Raw genomic sequence first — 16640 nt, 5'->3', positions numbered from 1 at the left:
ATTTAGGTCTTTCAATGTTGAATCTATTTCTAAATGTTCGTTATTTTATGGTGCACAAGTGACACTCCATATATTCCAGAAATATTTTCCTTGCTGTATTATTATGAAAACAGTTCAATACATTAATCTGATTTTTCAGTGATTAGTAATTTTAGCTTGAACTGAAGATTATGCAGAAGGAACAAACTTATGACAAGAGACCGTCACCAGTGTGAGCCATATCTGGTTCAAATACATGAAACTTCAAAGATAACTCATTCTTTGCTAATGTTTATGGCTCTCTTGTTCCCTTGAGAGAAAAATAAAAAGTTGCATTCTAATAAAAATTGTTCTGAGTTAAAAATTAATCTGAGCTATAATCTAAATCTGGATTCAGTCTAGTTTGCTTACCAGAACTGAATGAACAAAAGTTAGAAATAGTGCTTTGGTTCAAATTAGATTGTTTAAAAATTAAACTATATGAGTTCAATGTTTCTGGTCTAATATTTTTGATCTGTGGGTTATTATTTTTCACATTAGATTATTTAAGACCAGGAACAGCTGTGTACATGGTAAGCTCTTAATACAGAAACATTTTGAGTTTATAGAACTGGTAAAATAAGGACTGAGTTTAGGAGCATATAACCTAACGCTTTAGGCTTAAGGAGCTCTCTTGTTGGGGGGTGGCACATAGCAAGATGGAAGTGTGGTCTGGCTCTGTTAGGTACTTTACTCCATTCCTGAGGTTTGTGAGTGAAGCTAAAATATCCCAAGGCATGGTCTACAAGAGGAGTTGACCAGTGCAAGAGATAATAGGAATGTGCTGTAAGGAATACTCATCACCCAGTAATGCGTGAACTCTGGAATACATGGGAAAATAATCACTGCTGATTACTGATCTCTAACACCAAGTTTACAGAAAACTGGTATCTAAATCAAGGCTAATTCATGTCCATGTCAAAGTTTTCAGTTTTGAAGAAGAAAAATCTTGGTAAGATTCCAATTTAAACTACTCCACAGTTCATCACTAGTTAATGCTCTTCCTGGACAAAGTTTTGCTTTTTGTAGGGAGGGTGAGGTGAAGATGTTAGAATATAAGTGAAAGTATTTTGGAAAATAACTAGGATGTAAATTTAACATTTTAACATTAAGCACGTTAGATCTTGTACTCATTTTATTAGTAAGTATCCAGTTACATAGCTGCTGACATAAGTAACAGCTAAGTGCGAGAGTGCAAGAGTAGAGTCAGCCAGTTCAATATAGTTAGGTATGGGAGTTTATAGGAAATAAGTTTCCAGTGATTTTGTAGAAGCAAAGATAAGGTCAAAGCATTCCAAGTATTTTTGAGGGATAAGGAGAATATAATAGGTTTGTTAATTTTAGGACATCATATAGTTCTAGAAAACTTTCAGACAATAAATTATCCTATTGCTAGAAAAATTCACGTCCAGGCCAGGTTTAAGAAAATTATATTTGTTTTTAATTGTCACATTTCAATTATTTCTGTTACACATACCTTCGTTTCTAAAGTTAAAAAGTTTTAAAGTTAATGAGAACTTTAAAGACCTTATGTTGAATTAGAAACTAATAATTACAAGGAAGTTGTTCTATTATCTAGAAAAGACAAGAGATGTTTAAGGTTTGATGTGAATGTTCCTTAGGATATAAATTGGAAAGTTGATACTTTTGTATTGAACGAACTGAAAGATGAATGGGAGTTTAAAAAGTACATCACTTCTGTATTTTAAAAATTATTTTCTTAGGAGAAAGGCACTGGTCCCAAAGTCAGCTCCTTTTTCTTAAATTAGAGTTGGATGTATTTTGTGTCTTATGTGTAATAACATCCAATTACTGTTACTGCATCGTTGTATCTAATCCACAGACAAGTCCATATCTGATATTAAAAGGTAGGTAGGCTTGGACTCCTGCCAGAGCTGTTTTATAGAAGCACAGAGGTTAATAGAAGCAAAGGTTTGCATACTATTACATTGGCCCTACATCTTTATTGCTGGAGGAAACTGTCACTGCTAAGGCACATCTTGGTAATAAAAAACTACTTTCACAGTGTGGGATTTATTCCTGATGCAGAAATTTACTAGAGACAAAAATTGTTTTTTCAACTGGTAAAGCAAGAATTCTCACATATTATTGAATACTTGGAGACAAATAGACTTTTCCCAAATGATATTTAAGTTACTTAAGACCATTACAAATATGTTTGAAACAAGTATATCATGGCAGTACTGTTTTCAGTAGTTTCTGCTTGATGCTAAGTTTACTTGAGAAGGAGAAAAAATTAAAACAAAGCAAAACAAAACAACAAAAAAAAAACGGCTGATGAGAAAATCTCATTCCATCAAAAGGAACTCTTAGAAAATCAAACTAGTGTTTAAGATAAACCTCTTCACCCATAATGAAGGCCCTCTAGTTCACGACTTTATCACTGAAAACTCCAAAAACTCCAAATACACGATGCTCTTAACTTACACCAATGGCATTGTGACAATTAATGTAGCTTTCTCTTTGATAAATTTTGCTGTAGTCATTTCAGTATCCACAGATTCTGGAAGATTCAGATGTAATCTGTACTCAGAAACCTCGATCAATAAGTCATCCTAAGAATAATAAACCAAGAGAAAATTTTAAAGATGAAAATAGAAAAATATTTCCTGGTTAAAATTTGTGTTATTTGTTTATTGTTCCCAGTTATTCACTCCTTTCGCATAAGAAGAGGATCCCACTTACAAGCAATAAAGTTGCTGTTGTAAATCCCTGAGATTTTGAGGTGGTTATTGCTGCTCAGTATATCAAAAGTTAACTGATACAGTACCAGAAGATGGGTGTTGCCATCCTAAATTATGTAGCATTGACTTTGGGGCTGACCAGCAAACAGCAAGGAAACTTATTGGAGACTGGAAAGATGGTGATCTATGTTTTATGGTGACAAAGCCCTTTTCACAATAATTTGGAAGACATAATGTACCCGGTTAATTCGTGGCTTTAGGTACAGAAGTGGGAAAATAGAATGTTATTTGCAGGCATTGGTTCTATTGGCCACATTTAACAAGGTACTACAAAAAGATGAGCTTAGAAAAGAATTTCTCAGTTTGCAAGGGAAAATACAGAATTGAAAGGGAATATACAGAACCCAGAAATTCTAAGACTTGAGGAATGAAAAATGGAACTAATTTTTATTTTCAACCAAAGCTGAGAAATTATTTCTTTATCAACAAAGGCTGATTACAGCTGCCTAGAGGCAAATACTAAATCATAAGTCTTTATACCCTTTGCTAAAACCTCTAACTGGATTAAGATGGACCTCATTAAATCCTTACATTTGGCCCAGATGACAGCAATTAAGTCAAAAGAAGCTATTGAAAAATGGACATGTCTAAAAAAGAACTGAGTGGTGTAGCACTGACAGGAATCAAAGAAAGAAAGTGCTACCAGTCTGGACTAAAACTAATTTAAAATAATCTTTCGACCCCAGCATTCCATGAGCAGCAAACAGGCTGGGTAAGCTGCTCAGCACCTAATGACAGCATATTCTTCAACGCTCTTTTCAGATGTGGCTAAGGTAGATTATGAAAAAGGAAAAACGTCCCAAAGAATGGAGCTGAAAGTCATGGAAAACAATGGAACTAGGGGGCTAGGTAATCAAGGAACCTTGTCAAGGGACCTAAGCAAGAACATCCTCTACCTCCAGGAAAGGGACCCTCGCAATATCTGCCTACCAGGATTTCAGAATTGCCGTGCATCAGCAACTACGGTGTGCCTCATATTTTTTCCAGTTTCTGAATTGAGACTGTTAATTGTGGTAATCGTCTCCCCATTCCACATTGTATGGTGCATGGGGTTATGGGAATAGATAACTTGTCTTTGCAGTTTATGCAAACTTTGTCTAACGCAGATTATGATGGCAAAATCCTGTACTTTGGAGCCTGATACTGGGATTGGATGTGTCGTTCTGGGGAAAGAAGCAAATATTTGTGAACAAGAGGGTGGACTGTGGTAGACTGTAGGATTGTTACTCTTCTTTTATAAGAGGATTATATATCCTTGCCATGTAACTTCCAGTGACTACCTGTGAGAAGAATGTTCTTCCCAGCCCTGTTGATGTAGGACTTGGCCTTGTGACTTACTTTGATCAGTACAGTGTGAGTAAAAGTAATATGGTCCATATCTGAGAGGAAGTTTTAGGATCTATTGCATGGTTTGGCCATTTCTATTTTTCCCTCTTCCATGAGAATGACTTACCTAAATTAGGAATTGTTTCTTCACCTGTATCTTAAAATGTGCAACACTCATGAAGCAAAGCAGGCTGAGCTGACATGTAACCTGAGAAAATTATTGTAAGCCACTGAGATTATGGAGTTTGTTACTAAAGCATAATATAGTGAATATTGACTGATACAAATTTACAGTATTATCCATTCAACTTACCTCAGAAACACTAAGGTCACAGTGAGATACTGAATTAATACCAGGTAGTTCAACTTTTAATTCAATTTTCAGAGGTTTCTCATTCTGATCTGCCACAATTTTTAATTCATAGGCTGGTCTCTTCATCTCCACTTCAATCTCTGTACTAGAAATCTCTTCTATCAGACACCTTGTTTTACTTGAAACTTCGTCTTTTGGCAGTAAAAGTTGAGGAAACTGATCTGAATTGCTCACAGTACTGCTTCTTATCTGTTCAAGGGTTAGTTCTTTATGAAAAAAAAAAAGAGGATGAAATCACAAAATCAATCAACAACATGAAGTACTATCAGGCGATGAGCTGTAATAGATGTAGTGTTAGCCAAGATGGCAGATAAAGCTGCAGCTAAATCGGTTTGGGAAATATTTAAAGACTTTTTTGTGTGTGTGTGGTACGCGGGCCTCTCACTGTTGTGGCCTCTCCCGTTGCGGAGCACAGGCTCCAGACGTGCAGGCTCAGCGGCCATGGCTCACGGGCCCAGCCGCTCCGCAGCACGTGGCATCTTCCCGGACCAGGGCACGAACCCGTGTCCCCTGCATCAGCAGGCAGACTCTCAACCACTGCGCCACCAGGGAAGCCCTTAAAAGACTCTTAAACCAAAGAATCTGGTTTAAAAGTTTGCAGGATTTAAACATCTTTAAGGACATGCTAATTCAAAAAAAATTTATTGAAGTATAGTTGATTTATAACGTCGTGTTTCATTTCTGCTGTACAGCAGTGACTCAGTTATACATATATATTATTTTCATATTCTTTTCCATTATGGTTTATTACAGGATATTGAATATAGTTCACTGTGCTATACAGTAGGACCTTGCTGTTTATCCATCCTATATATAATAGTTTTGCATCTGCTAATCCCAAACTCCCAATATATCTCTCCCTGTCCCCCCTCCCCCTTGGCAACCACAGGTCTGTTCTTTATATCTATGAGTCTGTTTTTGTTTCGTAGATAAGTTCATTTGTGTTATATTTTAGATTACATATATAAGTGATATCATATGGTATTTGTCTTTCTCCTTCTGACTGACTTTGCCTTGTATGATAATCTCTAGGTCCATCCATGTTAGGACATGTTAATATTTCTAATATCTAACATTTATATTTTTCTATCTTAAATTTCTCATCTTTTGCAATTGAGACTTCTAATCTGCAAAATGTACACCAGAGGCAAAAAAACCCATTTTAAATCAGTTTAATTTTCCATTACATTCATTAACTTACCCTTTCTCATTTTCTCTCTTAAATCTGTGGAATCAGTTTGGATTCCCATCAGATTTTGTTTCATTCTGTGAACACTTCCTTTTATTCTAAATTTGGTAACATGGTAAGAGTTTGAGAGAGTGAATTGGAGTTTTTCCTCAATGCATTTCATGGCCATCTGTATTAGTTGATCTTTTTTCACTTGGTCTTTTTCTGCTGCCTGGAGAACATCAGGATGGTAGGCAACATCAATGACTGTGTAAACATCTGTGTGTGTAATTCAGAGGGTGTGAAATGAAAACGATTTGTTTCACTAATGATATCATCAGGTAATATATTAAGCCATATCCTGATAAAGCTGGAAAAGTATAAATTCTATTTCTATATTTTCAGAGACAATCACAATGGTGCTATATACATCAAATTCCAATTAGAGCATTTCTTGATATTTTATATGGGTTAAAAATAGCTCATATTATTAGAAAAGTAAACAGTATTCAATTTTCAAAAAGGTATACTTATTAGTCATTAAGTATATTATGACCAAATAAAATATGTAATGCCTTTTACCAAGGAAAATCTGGTTCTTGCTTATTTCCCCCCAAATTTTTAAAATGTGCTTTCTCTCCCATAATTCTATGTACCTGATGTCTCAGACATATCTTCTGGTCTGCCAACACGTAGAGGTACTGGATGAGTGGCTGACTGGGGAGCTGGGATCCTTTTCCACTGACATAGGTTGATAAAAAGTATTTTTTCTTTTGGTTTCTAGAAAGCAAATAATTTTGCATATCTCAAAACCTAGTTTTTAAAATTTAAAATAATATAAAGGTAACTCATCACAGAATTTGAAGAGTGAGAACTTTAGGCTCCAAATAAGTCATTCCATGGATTTAAACTGCATTTGAAAAACTGTAAGAAATTACTGTTACCTGATTTCCCTAAAGCTGCTGGTTTTTCATTAAGCATCCAGTTGCTGCTCCCACAGGAAGTGGGAGGAGGGTGGGGGAATTGATCTAAGCTATTCCAGATGAATTCGACCCTATTTCACCACTTCCTTACCTCCTCAATCAAATCAGTTTTCTTTATTTGGAAAATCTCCAACTCTATTATTCTCCTTTACATAATCACGTGACTTTTAATTTTCATCCTAGCAGAAAAATGGCTCATTTTGAGATCTCCAAAATTTATAAATATGAAATTCCCATTCTTACTCCTTCAACACAATCTTCCACACTACGTTTAATTTTCCATTCAGAGTGGCAGTTTCCCTCAAGTGTTCTTGTGTTAAGGTAGTAATAGCTAAGGGTAAGCCATTCTCTTATCATTCCAGGACCATTTCATTCAGGACTTCCCTTTCCCTGGGCACCAACTCTACATACCAGGATCCTGGTTTGTAGACAGAGCTGTGGTTCTGGGGCAGCACAGAGCTGTTTCCCCTCTTTCAGCTGCTGTTGAATGAACTTCTCATAGCTCTCAGGGTTACTTTCAGCCAGATCATCTAGGAGGTTCCAGAATTGAGTAACTTGGGTGAGCAGACCCTTTGAGGATGACTCCATGATTGAGATGAATAGGCCTCTTAAATCTGTGGAAAGACATGACTTAAGGAAGAAAAAAAGTCTTATTGATTCATTTCTTCTTTTGGGGTAGGAGGAACAGTTCAGGAACTGTTTTGTTGGAGTTAGCAGCTATCCTTAACCCCTGTGTGTAAAAGATTGTGGACCAGCACCACTTTATCTTTTCCTTATTCTCTAATTATCTAATACATTTCCCTACAGTCTCAAGATGTTCTCTCAGATAATAAGGCCTTACCTCTGCCTAGACCATCACAAGCCCTGCGAGGACAGAACAGTCATTTAAAGTCTGTATTTCCTGGGATTTTCTTGTTCCAACACCTGGGTATTGGCTGACTGTGGCCTATCCAGTTCCTGATTTTGTGTGGGTCGAGGGCCACATGAGACTTCCTCAATCCTCAGCATAGTTTAGGAGTTAAAAGCATGGACTCTGTAGCCAGAATGCCTAGATTCCAGTCTTAGCTCTCTCACTTACTAGCTGTGTGATCTTGAGAAATTAATTTACATATGTACCTCAGTTTATTCTCCTCGAAATGAAGACGATAATACCTATCTCATAGGGTTATCGTGAGGATTAAGTAAGGTAACACAGAGAGGCTGGAACACTTGGTAAGCATTATATGAGAATAATAATATTCTACCACTTGAATAACCTCCCTCCCTCAATGAAGAAGTGTCCCACAGCATCCACAGAGTGAGGAAAAGAGGTTTGGGTTCTCCAAATACTACATTAGGGTTAGACTAAACGGGAAATTTAATCATCTTTCCAGAGGCTGGCGAACGCACCTCTACTCTCGGTTTCTTGACAAACGGCGACGCCTGTTACCAGGGTAACCAGACTGGTACAACATCTAATTGAGCCCGGAAAGCTCCAGGAAGAAAGGTCTTTTTACATCCAGTTCCGGAAGCTTCTGCTGGTGCTGGGCTTGCTTTTCGGCTGAGCCCGACCCACTTCTTTTCCAGGAAGGCGCCCGCCTCCCTTTCTACATCTGTCGACCTCTACAGTGTCCTGGAAACCCTCCTGTGGGAGTCCCTGGGACTCCTGTTGGTGGGAAGAATTTCTCAAGAGCACGACTTCCGGCCTGGAAGGGAAGTCGGCACTCTCTTCTCTCAGAGCGCTTCCTTCCCCACCCCCGCCACGCGAGGCTGCGGCGCACGGTATGGGTGTGTTTGTGTGTGTTTGTGTGGGGAGGGCGTTTGGAGGGAAGGTTACCGGGAGCTCCGTGGCCGCTGGGGGGCAGGGGTTCCGGTGACGAAGATGGGGGTATTTTCTCTGTCTTCCATTTGGAAGCCCCAACCCCCCCTTCAGCCACTCTAGATACATCTTGGGGCCCAGTCGAGGGTCGTACCAGTCCAAAGTGCCCCCATCCTTTTTGGGGAGCGAAACCCAACCCCCGGGGCCATCCCAGAGGAGCGTGAGCGGGGAATGCCCCAGCCAACCAGGCCGTCCGGATTCCGCGCCGGAGCAGCCTCCGGCCTCAGTCCGGAGAGATATTTGCCTGTCGGCCTGGGCTGAGGGAAAGGCGGCCGTGGCCTGGGCCACGGGTGAGGGCGGAATAACCGGTGGGAAGGCTGCGTTTTCACGAAGGACTCGGGTGAAGCTGCAGAGCTGCCTTTGCTTGGCTTCTGGGTCGGAGGAGATCTTGTAATGGAGTGGTTCTTCGTCTCACACTAGCAAGATGCCTGATTTCCCCAGGATCGAGGGGTGAGTGAGCGTTGGAGTGGTGCACAAAGCCCCTGCTGGCTACACACGTGAATATCCCTGTCATCTATTTTTTTGGAGGCTTCTGTACAAAATAGAACATAAAATTCTCTTGAATGAAGAAATTTAGGGCATCTCTGCATTTAATGTTTTTAGGCGTCAGTTTTTTTTTACTGTTGACATTTGTGGTCCTGACACTCTCAAATCTAGGTGTTTAATTGCAAACTAATTTTGGGATTCGGGAGTTGATTTCTAGTCTGAACCATGTTTGCCTTGGACTATGTGGCCTGGGGCAAGTTATGGCTTTAATGGAATTTCATCTGCAAAATAGGAATGAAGATACTTGCCTCATAAAACATAGTTATTTTGAGGATTAAATAAAATGGGTCTCTTGAAAGCACTTAATTTGGTGCAGTTTCAAAGAACTCTAATGAACATTATCTCCTTTTATCCTCACAGTAGTGTGGTCAGGTGTTTTCCCCTTTTAATGGTGAAGGAAAAACTATTCCTCAGGACCTCTGACTTCTGGTTCAGTGATCTTTCCTTTATCTCATGCTTCATTATAACAGTAATAAAAGATAAGGTAATAAAATAAATTATTATTATATGTTACTTATGGATTCATTTCAGATTGAAGAATGTCCCGAGTTCCCTTGGGGAAAGTCCTCCTGAGGAACGTCATCCGGCACACAGATGCTCACAATAAGGTGAGAGGTACAACTTAGTTATTCCACATGCTTAATGACGGCATACAGTGTGCTAGGAATTATTTTGATACAGTTAGAAGAGACAAAGATAAATAAAATAATTAGAATATAGTTTGATAAGTATTGTAATGCAGACATACACAAAGTCCTTTTATGCACTGAGGAAGGAATAATGAAATCTGCCTTGGGGAATTAGGAAAGGCTTCCCCCAATGGGTGTTATTGGAACTAGTTCTTGATGAACAGGATCAAGTTTACCAGGTGTAAAAGATCGTTCAGGACAGAGGGAACATCATGTACTAGCGTATGGCAAGGAACATGAAGCATTTAGGGCAAGAAATTGTATGCATCCAGAAAGTAGAGAATGTGGGAGGTAGTGACAGAGGATGAGGCCCAAATGGTAAATTGAGTTGGATTGTGATGCTTGGAGATTAGACTTTTTCCTGTAGGCAATAAAGAAACCATCAAATTTTTTTTTTTTTTTTTTTTTGGTGGTATGCGGACCTCTCACTGTTGTGGCCTCTCCCGTTGCGGAGCACAGGCTTTGGATGCGCAGGCTCAGCGGCCATGGCTTACGGGCCTAGCCGCTCCGCAGCATGTGGGATCTTCCCGGACCACCAGGGCACAAACCTGTGTCCCCTGCATTGGCAGGCGGACCCTCAACCACTGTGCCACCAGGGAAGCCCGCCATCAGATATTTTTAAGCAGGGTTTTACATGATTGTATTTGTATTTTAGAAAGATGACTTGTTAGCTGGGTAGGGGATAGATCAGATGGGTTGAAACAGCAGAGGGACCAGTTAGGAGGCAATTGCAATGTTCCAGGTGAGAGATGATGAGTGGTTCACGTGAAAACAGTGACAGGGATGAAGATAAGGAATTTAGGCAATAAAGTTCAAAGAACTTGATGATTGACTGGATAATAGTGATAATTATGGAATCAAATATAACCCCCTTGTGTGACTGGGTGAATGATGATGGTGCCATTAATTGAGTTAGGGAACTAAAGAAAAGAGACAAGTGTGATGGGAAAGGTAATTAGTTTGGTTTTGAACATCTTGATGGTGAAATGCTTATAGGATGTCCAAATAGTTCGCAATTCAGTCTTGGAGAAGAGTTGAGGCTGGATATAAAGATTTGGGGATTACTGATATAGGAAATGATAGAGGTCATGAGTGTAGGTGAGGTCACCTATGAGAGCACATATAATGAAACAAGGGTCAAGCACCCTTGTTTGGTTTTCTTTGGTGAACTGTACAACTAGTTTGACCACGAATGTTATTATTATCACCTGATATTCTTATTGTGAGTGAGGGTATAACTGTTACCTAAGCAGCCTCTGCAATTGCATAAACCACCCCAGTTGGATGGTGAGCTTAGAAGCTTAGATTTGAAAGCAGTGGCTAAAAAAGATAAATCTAGGACAGATTTAACAAAATATTACAGGAGGACTTAGAAATAAAATTTATTATTGTTCTTTGTGCAGCTATACTCTGCCTTTCAGGAAATTCTCTAACAGTTCCCATGCTGTTTGTTTTGTTTTGCTTTGTTTTTAACAAAAATTATTATGTTGTGAAAAGAGACTTAGCCTAGAAAGTTTCAAGACCTGTCCTTACTAGCTTTTTGACTAAGGTAAAAATCTCTGAGCTTTTGTTTCTTCTCAGTAAAATATAATAATGGTACCTGCTTTGCTTTCCTCATAAGATTGCTTAAAGTTCAATAGAGAGATGATATAGTTAAAATCATAAAGCATTTTAGAAACATAAGGGATTATCATTTGCTAATTGCAGCATAATTGCTTAGTTAGTAAGGTGATAAGTGTGTCTATGCAGGGGTGAAAAAGCTCTTTTGTTGCTGCAGAATTCTACATATTTGAGATTTACTAGATTGGATTGTTTAATCACTCTAGAGAAACCAGAATTTGTTTCCCAGGTTCCTGATCAAAACTCAGTTTGTAATCCAGTAATTAGTGCAGACCGTATTTTCAGTTACTTTTTGGTGATGTAATGTGTTATTTTTAGTAACTTATTTTTATTTCTTTCCTTAAAAAAAAAAATCCAGATTCAGGAGGAATCAGATATGTGGAAAATAAGAGAACTGGAGAAACAGATGGAAGATGCGTACCGGGGGGCGAAAAGGAAAATGTTACCCAGCAGTTCAAGGTGAAGTTGCGACTCTGAGAACCAAAATAATTCTCATCTTATTCAGAATCATCAACTTTTGTTTAAAAACATTATGGTATGCTAAAGATAGATGAATTCAGTTCTGTGAGTCCTTAAGCCTTTCCTCTTCAATAAATCTAGACCCAATCATAAAGGTAATGGCTATGATGCATGTGGCCCCACTCTTTGCACGTATTTGCAATGGAGAACTTAAAAATTCTGCCTTGAACAATTGTAAATGTTAAGGATTCTGTGGATTCTGACCTTACCTGATGGCTTTTAAATTAAGATTTTCTATAGGTATCTTATGGTCACTTAGCTGATCATTCACACCTTTCCCCTATTAGTCTTTCATTCTCTCTCAGCCTTTTCTTTGCCCCATCTTCTTACTATCTTAGTCACACAACCTTTCACATTACCTTCTTAATAATTTGAGTGTGGATATGAAGGATTATGCAGGCTTAGTTGCCTTACCTGTGGAGGTATAGGAATATCTGAGTATTGGGAACATCTCCTGGGTCTCATATGCCTGTTAGTATAGATCTGTGTGTATGAAAAATGATTATAAAGTAATAATGCTGATTTCTAAAACCACACAGGGAAATAGTTAATAGTGAGATATTTAAGTAGAGTGTGCCTGTGCAGTGTGTGGACTTTGGAGTGTGATTGGCTGTGTGTAATGGCTTTTGACAAGAAAGTATTCAGGGTATCCATGGTAAAGAAGGCAGAGTCTCAACATAAAAATAAATACCCTGTCAGTCTGTTTTCTCTCTGAAGATGGTTCTTTGAGAATTTGGAAGTACTTAGTGCAGATGATGATTTGTTTTGTATTGGTTATTCAGTTATAAGCAGCATTTCCAGGAACAAAATATTGTTCTTTTGGAGTGGACTATTAATGCCTGTCATAATGAATAAGTCTTTAAAACATAATCTCTTTAGGGGCAGGTTTCTGATTGTCTCATTTGCCATTATAGTCCCAGCAGCTAGAACAGTGCCTGCCAGGCACATAGGAGGTCCTCAAATATTTTTGATAACCCATTAACTGGCTTAGTGACTGGTTAGTGGATATTTTAAGTACAGGCTAAGTCAGTGGTTCTCAACTGTTTATCCACCCCAACTTACTCATGGGTTACACCTTGCTCCCACTGTTACTCTGACTTAACTACAGCAGGTTGCTGATGTTCAGGGAAGGGAGTGTATTTCAGAATCTCTAGGGCAGTTTGAAATGTCCCCAGCTGTGATTATGCTCTGCTTCCTTCTTTGAGGATCAGTGAGTGAGGTACAGCATGCCACAGTCGAAAAGTCATTTCGTCTATACTCTGCAATAGGACGGGTAGTGATGATCGTATTTTCATTGAACACCTAACTGTACAAATTAATAGAGAGGAACAGATCATGTTAAAAAAAAGTATTTTTTTAACATTAAGTATCAGGTTGTTCCCCTTAGCCTGTTCAGTGAGTTTTGTGCATGATATTCCATAAAATAACCTCACAGATTGCTTCTCTATCTAAAAGTTCTTCTGTTTTCTCTTACAGCCGGATGCGTAGTGATGGTTTTGATGAAGAAAGTCAAAGAGACTACTGGAGGCCAAAGAATGAAATTTCTGGGGCACTGGATGATGATTTTCTTAAGGCTAAATCCTGGAACAAGAAGTTACATGATTATGAAGCTAACATGCCAGACAGGTTTGTGACTAAATTCCTGTGACCATTAATGGTATTTGGCCTGAGAATGTGTACTTTTAAAAATTAATTATCTCTGCAAAAGCTTATACAGACATGTTCATAGCATATTTATTCATAATGGCCAGAAAAGTGGAAACCCAAATGTCTATCAACTGATAAATGGATAAAAAATGTGTATATGGGATGGTAATAGAATGTTATTTGGCAGTATAAATAAAGTACTGATACATGCTACAACATGTATGAACCTTGAAAACATTATGCTAGGTGAGAAAAGCAGACACAAAAGGCCACTCATGATGATTCTATAGAGATAGAAAGTAGATTAGTGATTGCCATGGGCTACGGGAGATGGAGGAATGGAGCGACTGCTAATGGATTGTTTCTTTTGGGGGTGATGAAAATGTTCTGAAATTAGTGGTGATGGTAGCACAACTCTGAAAATACTAAAAGCCACTGAAATGTACACTTTAAAAGGGTGAATTTTATGGTATATGAATTATATCTCAATAAAGTTGTTACTTAAAAAAAGTTGTCCCAAGGTAGACAGCATTATGTTATGAAGTGTTTTTGGAGAAGTACTTCACAGCTGAAGAGTAGAATATAAAAGCCCCTTAGTGTTTCTTAAGGAAGAAAATGTCAAGTTTTCTTACAAATGGACAAAGGAATCCTTTGTGTCTGAAATGAGCGTTCAGTACAGAAAATGTAACCAAGTTACCGAGCTATAAATGTGGTGTTGGCTCTACCATCTCTTTTTTCTTGGTTCTGTGTGTCTCTGTAAGTGTACACTCCTAAGTCTAATTTGTCTTTAATTTATAAGAAATGTATGCATTGCTTTAACAATACATGTAATAAAATGTTATTTTACAGATGGGGTCACAGTGGATATAAAGAGTTATACCCTGAAGAATTTGAAACAGACAGGTAAGGCAAGTACACTTACTGAAAAAAAGTTAGAAAGTAAGATTAGTACACAGTCTGAATTATAAATTTGAGTTCTTAATTTTTTTTTGAAAGAGTGGATATATGTATATGTATAAATGATTTACAAACTTACTTTAGTATTTATTTATTTATTTTGGCTGCACTGGGTCTTAGTTGAGGCAGGTGGGATCTTCGTTGCGGCATGTTTAGTTGCAGCAAGCTTGCGGACTTCTTAGTTGTGGCATGCGAACTTCTTAGTTGCAGCATGCATGTGGGATCCAGTTCCCCGACCAGGGATTAAACCCCGGGCCGCCTGCATTGGGAGCTCGGAGTCTTACCCACTGGACCACCAGGGAAGTCCCGAGTTAGTAATTTTTATAAAGTATACATTTGCCATTAAAAATGTAACCAGAGAAATAATAGATTTAGTTGGGAGATGATTGGTATTTTGCCTTTCCCTGATATTTGGCATTATCTACAGCATGTAGGTTTTTTTTTTTTTTTTTTTTTTTGGTTTTTTTTATATATAGTGTTCCATACAGTAACTCAGTATGGCAGATCAGAATTTTTGTCTTCATTTTAAAGATGAGGAAACAAAAACTCAGTGATAAAGTCTCATAGTATCATTATTATCAGTTTTGATTTAAAATTCAGATGTTAACCCCAACTTCCCATCTAGAAAGCAGAATATAAAAATTAATATAAATATACTTATTTTCTATAGTAAAGCAATTTTCTTTTTTATTAGTAGTGATCAGCAGGATATTACCAATGGGAAGAAAACATCTCCCCAGGTAAAATCATCTACCCATGAATCTCACAAACACAAGAAGTCAAAGAAATCCCACAAAAAAAAGCAGAAAAAAAAGTCACACAAAAAACAGAAGAAAAGCAAAAAGGAAGCCACAGATATAACAGCAGATTCCTCAAGTGAGTTCTCAGAAGAAACTGGGGCTTCTAGTACCAGGAAAAGGAAACAACCACATAAGCGCAAGAAAAAATCCAGGAAAAAATCTCTCAAGAAATCTGCTTTATTCTTAGAGGCAGAGTGTAACACTTCCCAGTCAGATGATTCTGCATCCAGCAGTTCTGAGGAAAGTGAGGAAAGAGACACTAAGAAAACCAAAAGGAAAAAGAGAGATAAAAAAGCCCACACCCCTGTAGTTAACAGTGAAATACAGGAGAGGACAAACAAACGCACAAATTGGAAAGTGGCTACAGATGAAAGGTCTGCCGAGAGTTCAGAGGATGACTAAATGAGAAAGACATGTTTCCTGCATGACTCTGGATATTTACAGCTCTTACACCTTGGGGATTTGCCAGTGACTCTATTGCTCAGCACAGGGGGCCTGAGGTCAGAGCTGTCCTGTGCCATCTATATACATTCTGATAGACTTCTTGTCTTCTATTTTGGCCTGTTAAACTTGATCCTCTTATTGTTAATAGGGAGTCGGTTATTTTGTTATGAAGGTTTCTTGAAGAGATTATTTTTTGTGATTAATCACATTTAGCGTAGAGTGCATATGCAGCAAATTAAAGGACCCGGAAAGCTGAATCCAGTAATGACCTGGGTATACCAATTGGAATGTTGAATTTGGGGAAAGCAAGGGCTGGGGTCAAGAGATGGATTGGAACTAGTGCTGTATACAGTGGTGTGATAAGGGAACATCATGTTGCTCTTGTCTGTTTACACAGTAGGTGCCACAACTTGACTTTTTTTGTCTTTAGTCTTGGTGCTTTGATCTTCCCGTATTTTGACTCCACAGGTGTGGTCCAGTTTACTTGATGAGGAAATGAACATAAGAACAAACATTTTCCATTCATGATAACATCCATAGACAGCTGTTATTGGGAGACTAGGAGTTTTTGACAAACTTCCCTGTTGGACAGGGTCTGTGGCTACACTCAGTATACCCCTAAACATGGTAATTGGATAGTAAAAGGTTTTCTAGTTCCATTGTTTATTGCTTAAATGCACTTGTGTTCAGAATTATTTCTTCAGTTCTCTTAGGTAAGTTCTCAACCAAATGAGGAAGAATTAGGCATTAGTTGTGCTAATGGTGCTCTGAACAGGATTCAGGGCATCAACAGCTATTTAAGTGTTGTCTTCCTTGTTCATTTCTTAATCTGTTAATGAACTTTAGATTTTTCCTGAAACTAGACTGAATCAGTTCCAAAATGAAATAGGCTTCTCAGGGACATACCCATTTCCTCCTAGTCTGCCT

General features: G+C 38.2%; 2 protein-coding genes across 5 annotated transcripts; one reads left to right on the top strand and one right to left on the bottom strand.

Annotated features, from left to right (window-relative positions):
* Window positions 1-271: 271 nt before the first annotated feature.
* PIH1D2 (PIH1 domain containing 2) lies at window positions 272-8047 on the bottom strand. Of its 2 annotated transcripts, XM_065882874.1 has the most exons (6): window positions 8023-8047; window positions 7045-7247; window positions 6307-6430; window positions 5684-5929; window positions 4423-4688; window positions 2232-2594 (listed from the first exon to the last, which is right to left on the bottom strand). In XM_065882874.1, exons 2-6 carry the CDS (start codon window positions 7219-7221, stop codon window positions 2463-2465), a joined length of 945 nt encoding a protein of 314 aa, XP_065738946.1. In that variant the 5' UTR covers window positions 7222-7247; window positions 8023-8047; the 3' UTR covers window positions 2232-2462. The 2 variants fall into 2 exon arrangements, with proteins under 2 accessions (XP_065738947.1, XP_065738946.1); XM_065882875.1 differs by lacking the exons at window positions 2232-2594; window positions 8023-8047 and adding an exon at window positions 272-289 and having other exon boundaries at window positions 7045-7221.
* A 278-nt stretch (window positions 8048-8325) lies between these two features.
* Window positions 8326-15899, top strand: NKAPD1 (NKAP domain containing 1). 3 transcript variants are annotated; one of them, XM_065882166.1, is made up of 7 exons: window positions 8326-8394; window positions 8546-8941; window positions 9569-9645; window positions 11705-11805; window positions 13342-13491; window positions 14362-14415; window positions 15164-15671. In XM_065882166.1, the coding sequence occupies exons 3-7, from the start codon at window positions 9577-9579 to the stop codon at window positions 15669-15671; spliced, it is 882 nt and encodes a 293-aa protein (XP_065738238.1). In that variant the 5' UTR covers window positions 8326-8394; window positions 8546-8941; window positions 9569-9576. The 3 variants fall into 3 exon arrangements, with proteins under 3 accessions (XP_065738238.1, XP_065738239.1, XP_065738237.1); XM_065882167.1 differs by having other exon boundaries at window positions 8326-8941; window positions 15167-15671; XM_065882165.1 differs by having other exon boundaries at window positions 8350-8941; window positions 15164-15899.
* Window positions 15900-16640: the final 741 nt, after the last annotated feature.

The sequence above is a fragment of the Phocoena phocoena genome, chromosome 8, assembly GCF_963924675.1.
Source record: "Phocoena phocoena chromosome 8, mPhoPho1.1, whole genome shotgun sequence".
Lineage (NCBI taxonomy): Eukaryota > Metazoa > Chordata > Mammalia > Artiodactyla > Phocoenidae > Phocoena > Phocoena phocoena.
This window is presented reverse-complemented; position numbering and strand designations above follow the sequence as displayed.

Excerpts from the sequence above, each read along its gene's own strand:
- PIH1D2 (XM_065882874.1), bottom strand. The coding sequence starts at position 7,221 with ATGGAGTCATCCTCAAAGGGTCTGCTCACCCAAGTTACTCAATTCTGG. Across the intron at positions 5,930-6,306 it reads AGATATGTCTGAGACATCAG|ATGTTTACACAGTCATTGAT; the intron begins GTACATAGAATT and ends TTACACACACAG. Across the intron at positions 4,689-5,683 it reads AAGAGAGAAAATGAGAAAGG|AACTAACCCTTGAACAGATA; the intron begins GTAAGTTAATGA and ends TTTTTCATAAAG.
- NKAPD1 (XM_065882165.1), top strand. The coding sequence starts at position 9,577 with ATGTCCCGAGTTCCCTTGGGGAAAGTCCTCCTGAGGAACGTCATCCGG. Across the intron at positions 11,806-13,341 it reads ATGTTACCCAGCAGTTCAAG|CCGGATGCGTAGTGATGGTT; the intron begins GTGAAGTTGCGA and ends TTTCTCTTACAG. Across the intron at positions 14,416-15,163 it reads GAAGAATTTGAAACAGACAG|TAGTGATCAGCAGGATATTA; the intron begins GTAAGGCAAGTA and ends CTTTTTTATTAG.